Source organism: Theropithecus gelada, chromosome X (assembly GCF_003255815.1).
Source record: "Theropithecus gelada isolate Dixy chromosome X, Tgel_1.0, whole genome shotgun sequence".
NCBI classification, from domain to species: Eukaryota; Metazoa; Chordata; class Mammalia; order Primates; family Cercopithecidae; genus Theropithecus; species Theropithecus gelada.
Window position 1 is genome coordinate 100,671,117 of NC_037689.1, and position 10,981 is coordinate 100,682,097.

At 43.2% G+C, this 10,981-nt stretch overlaps 1 protein-coding gene across 2 annotated transcripts; it reads right to left on the minus strand.

Annotated features, from left to right (window-relative positions):
* Positions 1 to 5,339: 5,339 nt before the first annotated feature.
* On the minus strand, positions 5,340 to 7,061 carry BEX1 (brain expressed X-linked 1). Of its 2 annotated transcripts, none has more exons than XM_025373318.1 (3): positions 6,836 to 7,061; positions 6,362 to 6,451; positions 5,340 to 5,978 (listed from the first exon to the last, which is right to left on the minus strand). In XM_025373318.1, exon 3 carries the CDS (start codon positions 5,971 to 5,973, stop codon positions 5,587 to 5,589), a length of 387 nt encoding a protein of 128 aa, XP_025229103.1. In that variant the 5' UTR covers positions 5,974 to 5,978; positions 6,362 to 6,451; positions 6,836 to 7,061; the 3' UTR covers positions 5,340 to 5,586. The 2 variants fall into 2 exon arrangements, with proteins under 2 accessions (XP_025229103.1, XP_025229104.1); XM_025373319.1 differs by having other exon boundaries at positions 6,362 to 6,440; positions 6,836 to 6,939.
* Positions 7,062 to 10,981: the final 3,920 nt, after the last annotated feature.

The following is a 10,981-nucleotide window of genomic DNA, read 5'->3' on the forward strand; positions in this document are numbered from 1 at the left end:
TGCATGGGAATGTTCCCCTTTTAATCACATTGATGAGGGAGGCCTTTAAGCAAGTGGTGTGCTCTTGACAGCAAATTGTGCACATCCCTTCTCAACTCTGCATTAAGTGACATCATGTTGGTAGCTGGAAATCAACTGTAGCCGGAGCATTTACATAGTGGAAATAGGCTAACACTACAAACAGTTTAATGGAAACTCAATTGTTAAACATTTATCAATACACAACTGCCTTTGTCCTTGTTAAGACATCTGATAGAAAGCTTGTCTTTATATCTGCCCATCTACCTTTTCCTTTGGTTCTGTAAATACTATCTTTTGGAATTCAAACTCTCACTACTTCCTTCAACTGATTATATTGATTCATAGCTTGTGTGGTAAATTTTATTCCTTTAACATTCATAAGAATTTTATTTTCTAGTTCTTTTGGGACAGTTTACTATAAATTCCCCATGGAATGAAGCTGCTTTTTATTCTTTTAAAAAAATACATTTTAGTACCTCAAGTATCCATTAGTTAATAGCTGTTCTGATCTGTATTGAATGCATTTTCTTCACTGGGCTAGTCGAATATTACCGGCAGAACCCCCTTCAGCTCATTCTGCATTGGTTTGTGCCCTGTTTTTGCATCTTTCCTTCTCTCTGAAGCTGCCTCTTACCCTACACTTATGCCATCTATTTCATAGTTCCTTTCCTTAAAATAGTCTAAAATTTGTCATTGGTCTTCAAGTTTTGTTTCAACCCCATGCTGTTTCAAAGGATCTCCAAGCCTCTGCTCATGAGAGCATACTATTATTATTATTTCTCTTACTGAAGCACTTCCATTGCCCCACCTCCATGGGACTACTTCCAGATGATGTTGACTAGATGAACCCAATCTTTTCAGTATCATATTCACAGATATTTTCCTGCTTTATCCACAGAGATGGAAAATCATGTCTGTTGTCTATAAGATTTACTCATTTATAACTCTCATAGGACATCTTTATTTCCAAAATGTGAGGCCCTGAAGACTCACAATTATGTCCTTCATGTACAGTCAGTTGTCCCTCAATGTCCATGGAGGACTGGTGTCAGGAACCCCCAGGAATATAAAAATATGCAGATGCAGATGCTCATTTTCTTTAAATAAAATGACATAGAGTTTGCCCATAACCTATACACATCCTCCTGTAAACTTTACACAATGTCTAGATTATTTTTAATACCTTATGCAATGCCTACATATAACTTTGTTAAATGCAAATTCAATGTAGTACTTGCATATTGCAAATTCAAATTTTTCTTGTTGAAACTTTATGGAATTTGTTTTTCCAAATATTTTCAATCCATGATTGGGTGAGTCCATGGATCCAGAACCCACAGATATGAAGGGCCTACTGTATTTATGTTAGTCCCCTAAATTTTGTGCATCTTGAGAAAAAAAATGACATCGTGGTGACATACTCCATCCCTTCTTCAATCAAACTGGTTGATGAAATGGTTTCTTATGCTTGTTGGTTTATCCTGTTGTCTCAGTCCCATGCTTCCTCTAATAGCACTGTAATACAACTTGTCATTGTAGGTATATACTCAATGGCAACAGTGAATGGTAATCTTGTAATTTATGCCTGCATCTTTCCGACTTTATCAGCCTGCAGCCACTTTTCCTTTTTTTTTTTCTTTTTGAGACAAAGTCTCGCTCTGTCACCCAGGCTGGAGTGCAATGGTGGGATCTCGGCTCACCGCAAGCTCCTCCTCCCGGGTTCAAGCAATTCTCCTGCCTCAGCTTCCCAAGTAGCTGGGATTACAGGCACCCGCCACCACGCCCAGCTAGTTTTCGTATTTTTAGTAGAGATGGGGTTTCACCATGTGGGCCAGGCTGGTCTCTAACTCCTGGCCTCAGGTGATCCACCCATCTCAGCCTCCCAAAGTGCTGAGATTACAGGCATGAGCCACCATGCAGATATTTTTTTTTCTTCTAGAGTTAAACAAGTTACTTTGACAAATCTGAGTACATGTAACTATTTGACAAGACTTCTGAAAAATGCAGATATCAGAGTATCAAATGACTGTTTGGGATTACTCAGTTGTGTGTGATGACCCTTCCTTATCCTCAGACTGTCTTAAATTTTCATTGCATAAACAGACCAGCTTTTCTGTTATCATTTGCTAGACTTTCAGAGTCTGTGACCCCAGACTTATGTTGGATCTGAGGCATTTTTTCAAACACGCATTCTTTTGTCAGCTTCTCAGTAGAAGGCTTTACATTAGGTGTTTCTTGTTATTTGTAACTTGATGAGGCCAAAAGTGTTCCTCAAGCACATAATTAATTTTGTGTTAGTTTACATAGTTTGAGGTTAAAAATTAAGAGACCTGGCAGGGCGCAGTGACTCACACCTGTAAGCCCAACACTTTGGGAGGCCGAGGCAGGCAGATCACCTGAGGTCAGGAGTTCGAGACCAGCCTGGTCAACATGGTGAAACCCCATCTCTATGAAAAATACAAAAATTAGCCAGGCATGGTGGTGGGCACCTGTAATCCCAGCTACTTGGGAGGCTGAGACAAGAGAATCATTTGAACCTGGGAGGCAGAGGTTGTAGTGAGCTGAGACTGTGTTATTGCACTCCAGCCTAGGCAACAAGAGTGAAACTCCATCTATCTATCTATCTATCTATCTATCTATCTATCTATCTATCTATATGAGACCACTGAGAATTTGAATACTGACTGGACATTAAGAAATTTTTGTCGGCCGGGCGCGGTGGCTCAAGCCTGTAATCCCAGCACTTTGGGAGGCCGAGACGGGCGGATCACGAGGTCAGGAGATCGAGACCATCCTGGCTAACACGGTGAAACCCCGTCTCTACTAAAAAATACAAAAAACTAGCCGGGCGAGGTGGCAGGCGTCTGTAGTCCCAGCTACTCGGGAGGCTGAGGCAGGAGAATGGCGTGAACCCGGGAGGCGGAGCTTGCAGTGAGCTGAGATCCGGCCACAGCACTCCAGCCTGGGTGACAGAGCAAGACTCCGTCTCAAAAAAAAAAAAAAAAAAAAGAAATTTTTGTCCATTTTTATTTGTGATAATGGTGCTGTGGTTGTTTTTAAAAGTCTTTAGAGACTGTATTAGTTATCTATTGTTGTGTAACAAATCACCCCAAAATTTAGCAGCTTACAAGAACGTTCATTTATTATCCCAGAGATTCTGTGAATCAAAAGTCTGGGTGTGGCTTATCTGGATCTTCCACCTCAGGGTCTTTTAGAAGGCTGTAATCAAGATGTTAGCCTGGGCCACAGTTTTATCTGAAGACTAAGCTGGGCAAGAATCTGATTCCAAACTCACCTTTGTTGTTTTGGCAGGATTCAATTCCTTGAGGACTATTAGACTGAGGGCCTCAGTTCCTCACTGGCTGTTGGCTGGCGAACACTCTCAATTCCTTGCTATATGTGCCTCTCCAACATGGCAGCTTGTTTCATCAAAGCCAGCAAGTGGGAGGAAGAAGGAAGAGAGACAAGGAATCTGCTAGCACGATGACAATCACAATCTTCTGTAACATAATCACAGAAGTGACATCCTGTCACTTTTGCTGTGTTCTATTGATTAAAAGTAAGACAGTGATTTTACCTACACTCCATAGGAGGGATAATTACACTAAGGCATGAACACTCTATCCAAGGCTAACATGAAATTTGCATATCTCAGTTCTGTCAATGGGAATTTTTATGTGCTTCATTTGCTTTTGTAAGCTCACTGAATAGTTCTTTGGATCTGGATCTGTTGTTAGCTTGTATTTCTTTTTAACATAATCCATGTTAAGAAAAATACAATTGAGTACAAAAGAAATCACCTAATATCCCACAAAAGATAACAAAATTCAAATTGTTATGTAATAAATCTAATGCTTTTTTCATGATCTCATCCTTTACATTTTAATGCTTCCCTGAACTGAATTCAGATATTCACCTTTATATTCTACAAGTTATTATGGCTTTTAAGAATTGATACCGGCCAGGTGCAGTGGCTCACGCCTGTAATCCCAGCACTTTGGGAGGCCAAGGTGGGCGGATCACGGGGTCAGGAGATCGAGACCATCCTGGCTAACATGGTGAAACCCCGTGTCTACTAAAAAACACAAAAAATTAGCCAGGCATGGTGGCGACTAATAATGTGTATGAATCCACATTTTCAAGAAAGTCCCCTGGTGATTCTCACACAGGTGGCAGATTAGCATAGTTTTGGAAACACTGTGACATTACTAAATGAACCCAGTGTTCCTTTAGGAATGGCAAGTAATCTAAGTTACACGTCTAAAGTTATTTACTTGTTTAAAAACTGAACCAAGACAAAAACGCAGAGCTCCTGACTCAGTCATTATTAATTTTACTTTGGTTAAGTGCCTGCCTCGTCAGGAAGAAATCATAGCATGACCAACAGACATCTTAATCCTGAGAACAGGAGGTATGCCGGACTAGTGGGACCTACTTTGAGCACTCTGCTAAATATCTGAAGGGAAAATCTGAGGATGGGAGTCTTGCATAATAGGTGTGGATGGGAGAAAAAACAGGTAAACACAGGTCTCACACAAATGACCTCATTCCAGTCATGTGAAGGAAATGCCACCCCCAATTTATACAAGGTCCTGGGTTTATTTACCTGGCTAAGAGATCCAAATTTGATCAGCAAGTATTTTTTTTTCTTTTTTTAAAAAAACTTTTAGGTTCCAGGGTACATGTGAATGTTTGTTACATAGGTGAATTCCTGTCATGGGCTGGGGGCAGGTTGGGGGGTTGTTGTACAGATTATTTCATCACCCAGGTATTAAGCACAGCACCCAATAGTTATCTTTTAGGTTCCTCTTCCTCCTCCCACTCTCCACCCCTACAGATCCCAGTGTGTTGTTCCCTTTTTTGTGTTCATGAGTTTTCATTTAGCTCCCACTTATAAATGAGAACACACAGTATTTGGTTTTCTGTTCCTGCATTAGTTTGCTAAGGATAATAGCCTCCAGCTCTATCCATATTCCCACAAAAGACATGATTTCTTTATTTTTATGGCTGCATAATATTCCATGATGTACATTTTTCTTTATCCAGTCTCTCACTGATGGACATTTATGTTGATTCCATGTCTTTGCTATTGTGAGTAGTGCTGATCAGCAAGTATTTATTAAGTGACTCTACTGCTTTCAAAGGTTATTTAAAAATGTTTCCAATTCTTCTTAAATTACAGAAAATATAAAAAATACATTAACCCATCCAATAGAATGAGTTCCTATATTAATCCTTTGGTATATTTAATTTCAGTACTTTTCATGTATTAAGTAGATTAATATAATTTTTTAAACAAAAAAAGAATATAGAGATTGTTTTTAAAGCTGCTTTATTAACTTCACAATATATAATGAGCATCTTTCCATGCAATAGGTAAAATTCTTCTGCTAACAAAAATCTTACAGACTGGTTCAAAAACACAATATTCAATTAGAAGCTGGTAATAGGAGACCCACGTAAACAAGTGACAGGTAAAGGTTTACAACAAGGGCACATCATGAACATGTAAATTTCGAAAGCAGGGGTCTGTCTCCCTAATAACTTTAGGGAAACCATCAGGATTCAGGGCATAAGGCAAAACTCATCGTGATGGTCATGGTGCGGGGGGTCAGTGCTGACTGCCCGCAGACTATGACTCAACTGCTTTTCCCTCAGCTTTTCCATCAGCTGTCTCACCTCCTCCCCAATCCTTTCCATATTCTCTTCCCTCATCCTTGCCTGTGGTTCTCCAAGCCTATGCATCATATCCCATCTATACTGCAGGATGGGCTGCCTAACACGGAACCGCCTACGATTTCCTCTAGGCACACAGTATTCACCAGCATCCAAAGGGAGGGCCAAGGGCTCCCCTTTATTAGCAACTTGCTCCTTTTCTTCCTTTTCTTCATTTTCTTGGTTGGTATTTTCCATGCTGAGATTGTTTACCGCTCGTTTCTCTTTGGACTCCATTACTCCTAGGAGACAAAAGGAGAGAGAAGGGGCTGAACAGCTGGTGAACGCTTCAGTACCGAGGACAGAGGCATGGATACTCATTTTTCCGAACTCCGCGTCATGGATATCAACATGTTTTGTTTTAATTTCATGTTTCCCACCAGAAAGGCTTAGTGCGCCCACTAGGGGGCCTCCATTCGAGCCCCCCCCACCCCCCCACCACCCCCCACCCCCACCCCCCGACCTCTCGTGTCTTCCCCTCCCTCCCCACAAACCCACCATTTTCCCTACAGATCCATCCCTAGATCTCGGCAGGCACCAAAATGGAGGACGAGAGATGGGGGAGTTGGGAGGGGACCTCAGACTGGACTCTGCACCTGCCCCCACCACCGTCCCTCGCACTGACCTGGGCCTATCCTTGCAGTCTCCTCCTTCTCCCGATTCTCGCCGCGAGGTGCGCCGCCGGGACACTTGGCCCCGCAGACCTGCAGATGGGCTGGGGTGCGGGGAGCGGGGGCTGCTGCAGCGGAAAGCTAGCGAGGAACCGCGGGCACCCGGCTCCTTCCCCGCCCAGGGCCCTCCTCACTGCCAGCGCCCCGCGTCTCCCGCCCCCCGCCCCCACCCTCGGCCGCCCCGCCCCCAGTGGTGTTCACCGTTTTCCTGCAAGGACTCGGGAATGGTTTTCCATCGCTCTTGGTTGCTCTGCTGCCCCTGGAGCCCCAGCCGCCCCTGCTTCCCCACCCCAGGGGACCACTATGTTCCCGAGAATGTTGGGTTGTGGAGAAAGCTGGCCGGGACCCCCTGCGCTGTTCTGTGCCCGTCAGGGGGTCGGTAAGCCGCTGCTGGCCTGGTCAGGGCGCGCCGGCCCCGGGGCCCTTACCTGCTCCGCTTTCCCCTGGGCCGGATGCCAGCCCGCCGAGCGCAGGGCAGCGGGGAGCTGGTAGCTAGACGCGAGTGACGACTGCGCCGAAGGCTGCGTAGCTCTGCAGCTCCCGGTCACGTGAGGGCCGTGCGTCACCGCCAAGCTCACCCTCCTTCCCACCAACCCCCACGGGCCGGCGGCCAGTCAACTGGTACTCCCCTCTTGGAACACACAGACACCCCCCTCCTCCCGTCTGTGCGCGGTGCCCCAGTGTGCACAGCCCCGTCACTCATCTCCGTCCTCTGCAATCTGAGGGCCCACAAGTGGCATCATCGCCTTGCGGTTGGAGTTTACCCATCTTCGGTTACTTGGGAGGGTCTGTACCCTTCCTTTCCCCCACCCCAAACCCCCGGACCCTGGCCTTGGCCTTCTCTGCTTTCTCTCCTCTTCTCCCTGGCTGTGTATATGCTTCCTAATAATGCCTCTTTAATTCCTTTTTAAAAATCAGCATGCTTCACAAAATTGAAAATAATCAAATTTTATTTTTGAAAGAAACACTTCAACCTGGGAAAGTAATATATTTATATATAGTTTATGTTCATCTATAGCACACAGAAAACATTTTCTCTGGGCTCCACACCATCGTTTTTAGAGCATTCTCACTTGTTTGAATTTTTTATGGAAAAAAAGGAGAGAAAATTTTCCTGAACACAGTTGGTGTTTTCAAAATAATCTGTGAAGTAAATCTTCAGGGAACAGTTCTGTTGTCAGATCTTGGCCATTTTACGTAAATAATCTACCTTTTTATCCTTCTGAGACAAATTTCAAGTTTAATAAACATTTTTATTTTATTCTATTATAATAAACATTCATTAAATATGAAAAAACATTTGCTGACAACTAATGCCACCTGCTAAAATTAGTGGCTTTCACTGTTGATGGTTTGAAGACCTAAGCAAAAGGAAGAGCTGTGAGGCCAAGGCAGGTTGAGTGATGCAGAGATAGAGCATCCCTGCCCTGACAAGAGGTTGGGAAGGTGCTGATCTTCCACTGTTATATTACAGAGCTTCTTAATTCTTAAGTTCAGACTCCTAATTCTGTTGCTTACTCCAAAAATATAGATAGACACGTGACCAAGGTGGTGACCTTAATATATCACTTTACCTCCTTCCCTCCATTTCTTCCCCAAATTCCCACCTAGTGACTCACTTCTGAGCATAGTTGGGAGGTCTCTTCCCATTCTGGAAACCAGAATAGGGCTTTTCTACAGCTCTGTGGTGAGAGATTCCAAGAAAAGCCTAGAAGTAATTGAGGAGGTGGGAGGAGTGGGGAGCAGTTCTCAAATCTGCTTGCTCTCTTCTCTTTTTCACCCACCCCAGGGAAAAGCCTCTTTGGGACATTTTTGCTATCTCTCACCTGACTTTTGTAGTGCAGAATACTGAGACCCTCACCCTAACTGTCTCACCTCCAGGTCACCCAGAAGAGCCTCGTCTTGCTGCAGGGTCACTATCTGCCAGTCCACGCCCACTCTGATACCTCTTCATTTATGCTAGGGCCTGAGGAACACTCTCCACTGACCATTCTTACTATATTGGCCTTCTCAACTCAGAAGCCCTTAATACTACTATTTCTTCTTTTTCTTCTTCTTTCTTCCTTCTTCCTTCTTCTCTCTCCTCTCTTCTTACTTCTTCTTCTTCTCCTTCTTCTTTCCTCCTCCCCCCCTCCTCCTTCTTTTCTTTCTCTCTCTCCCTCCTCCTCCTTCTTCTTTTCTTCCTCTCTCTCCCTCTCTCTCTCTCATCACTTCTTCTCACCTTAGACATGTTTATTTTCCTTTGTTTTTTACCTTAGTACTCACCCATTGACCAACCCAGAAACGTGGCTATTATCCTTGAATCGCTCTACATTGTCCCTCGTATTCAAACAATAACCAAGTCTGGTTAAGTCTTTATTTATTTATTTATTTATTTATTTTTTTAGATGGAGACTCACTCTGTCAGCCAGGCTGGAGTGCAGTGGCACGATCTTGGTTCACTACAACTTCTGCCTCCCGGGTTCAAGGGATATTCCTGCCTCAGCCTCCAGAGTAGCTGGGACTACAGGTGCATGCCACCATGCTCAGCTAATTTTTCTTTTTCTTTTTAGTAGAGATGGGGGTTCAGCCATGTTAGCCCCACTGGTTTCAAACTCCGGACCTTAGGTGATCCGCCAACCTCGGCCTCCTGATTGCTGGGATTACAGGCGTGAGCTACCGCACCCGGCCTCAATTTATCTTTTAGAAACAACTTTATGGAGATACAATTTACAATCCATAAGATTTGCCCATTTAAAGTGTAAAATTCAATGGTTTTTAGTATATTCATAGATACATGCAATCATCATCACAGTCAACTTTAGGATATTTTCATCACCTCCAAAAGCGACCTCCTGGCTGGGCGCAGTGGCTCACACCTGTAATCCCAGCACTTTGGGAGGCTGAGGCGGGTGGATCACGAGGTCAGGAGATCAAGACCATCCTGGCTAACACGGTGAAACTCCATGTCTACTAAAAATACAAAAAAATTAGCCGGGTGTGGTGGCGGGCGCCTGTAGTCCCAGCTACTCCGGAGGCTGAGGCAGGAGAATGGCGTGAACCCGGGAGACAGAGCTTGCAGTGAGCCGAGATCGAGCCACTGCACTCCAGCCTGGGCGACAGACTTTGTCTCAAAAAAAAAAAAAAAAGCGACCTCCTATTCTTTTGCTATCACTCTCCTATTCCCCCATCCTCTTCATACCAAAGCAACTACTAATATACGTTTTCTGTCTATAGATTTCCCTATTTTGACATTTCATAGGAATGAAATTGTATAATATGTATTCTTTGGAAATTGGATTTTTTTTTTAGCATGATGTTTTTAAGCTTTATGATTCCAATATGATTACTCATTTGAGGAACTGCCAAACTATTTTCCAAAGTGGCTGAATATTTTACATTCCTACCAGTAGTGTATGATGGTTTTGATTTCTCCATATTCTTGTCAACATTTGTTATTATCTGAAATTTTGATTCCAGCCATTTTAGTGGGGGTGAAGTGGTATATCATGGTGGTTTTTATTTGCATATCCTTGATGACTAATAATGTGGTACATCTTTTCATGTGCTTATTGGTCATTTGTATATCCTCCTTGGATCAATGTCTATTCAGATCTTTGTGCACTTTTTATTTGAGTTATTTTTCTTTTTATTATTGAGTTGCAAGCGTTTTTATATATTCTAGACAGAAATCCCTAACTACATATATGATTTGCAGATATTTTAGCCCATTCTGTGGATTTTTTAATCACTTTCATAATGGTGCTTTTTGAAACACAATGGTGTTTGGCCAGGCACGGTGGCTCATGCCTGTAATTCCAGCAATTTGGGAGGCCAAGGCGGGTGAATCACTTGAAGTCAGGAGTTTGAGATCAGCCTGGCCAGCATGGTGAAACCCCGCCTTTAATAAAAATACAAAAAATTAACCGGGTGTGGCGGCACCTGCCTGTAGTCCCAGCTACTCAGGAGGCTGAGGCAGGAGAATCGCTTGAACCTGGGAGGTGGAGGTTGCAGTGAGCCGAGATTGCACCACTGCACTCCAGCCTGAGCCGCAGATCGAGACTGTGTCTCAAAAGGAAAAAAAAAAAAAAAAAAAAGAGCGAGAGAAGAAAAGAAAAGAAACACAATAGTTTTTAATTTTGATGAAGTCTAGATTATCTTTTTCTTTGCTGCTCCTGGTATTGGTGTCATATCTAAGAATCTTTTGAATTCAAGAGTCATTTGAATCTAAGAATCCTTTGTAATCCAAGGTCACAAATATTTATCCCTATATTTTCCTCTAAGAGTTTTATAGTTCTAGCTCTTCCATTTAGGTCTTTGACTCAGTTTGAACTAATTTTTTATAAGGCGAAGGTAAGAGTGTAACTTCATTCTTTTATATGTGGCTATCCAGTTGGCCCAGCACCTTTTGTTGAAAAGACTATTATTTCTCCACTGAATTGTCTTGGAACCTTTGTCAAAATTCAGTTGAGATTAGTCATGTTGTTTTACTTTTGGACTCTCAAAACAATTCCATTGGTTGGGTGTGGTGGCTCACGCCTGTAATCCCAACACTTTGGGAGGCTAAGGGGGGCAGATCACTTGAGGTCAGGAGT

Bases quoted from the DNA above. Each gene is read 5' to 3' on its own strand.
- BEX1 (XM_025373318.1), bottom strand. From the start codon at position 5,973: ATGGAGTCCAAAGAGAAACGAGCGGTAAACAATCTCAGCATGGAAAAT.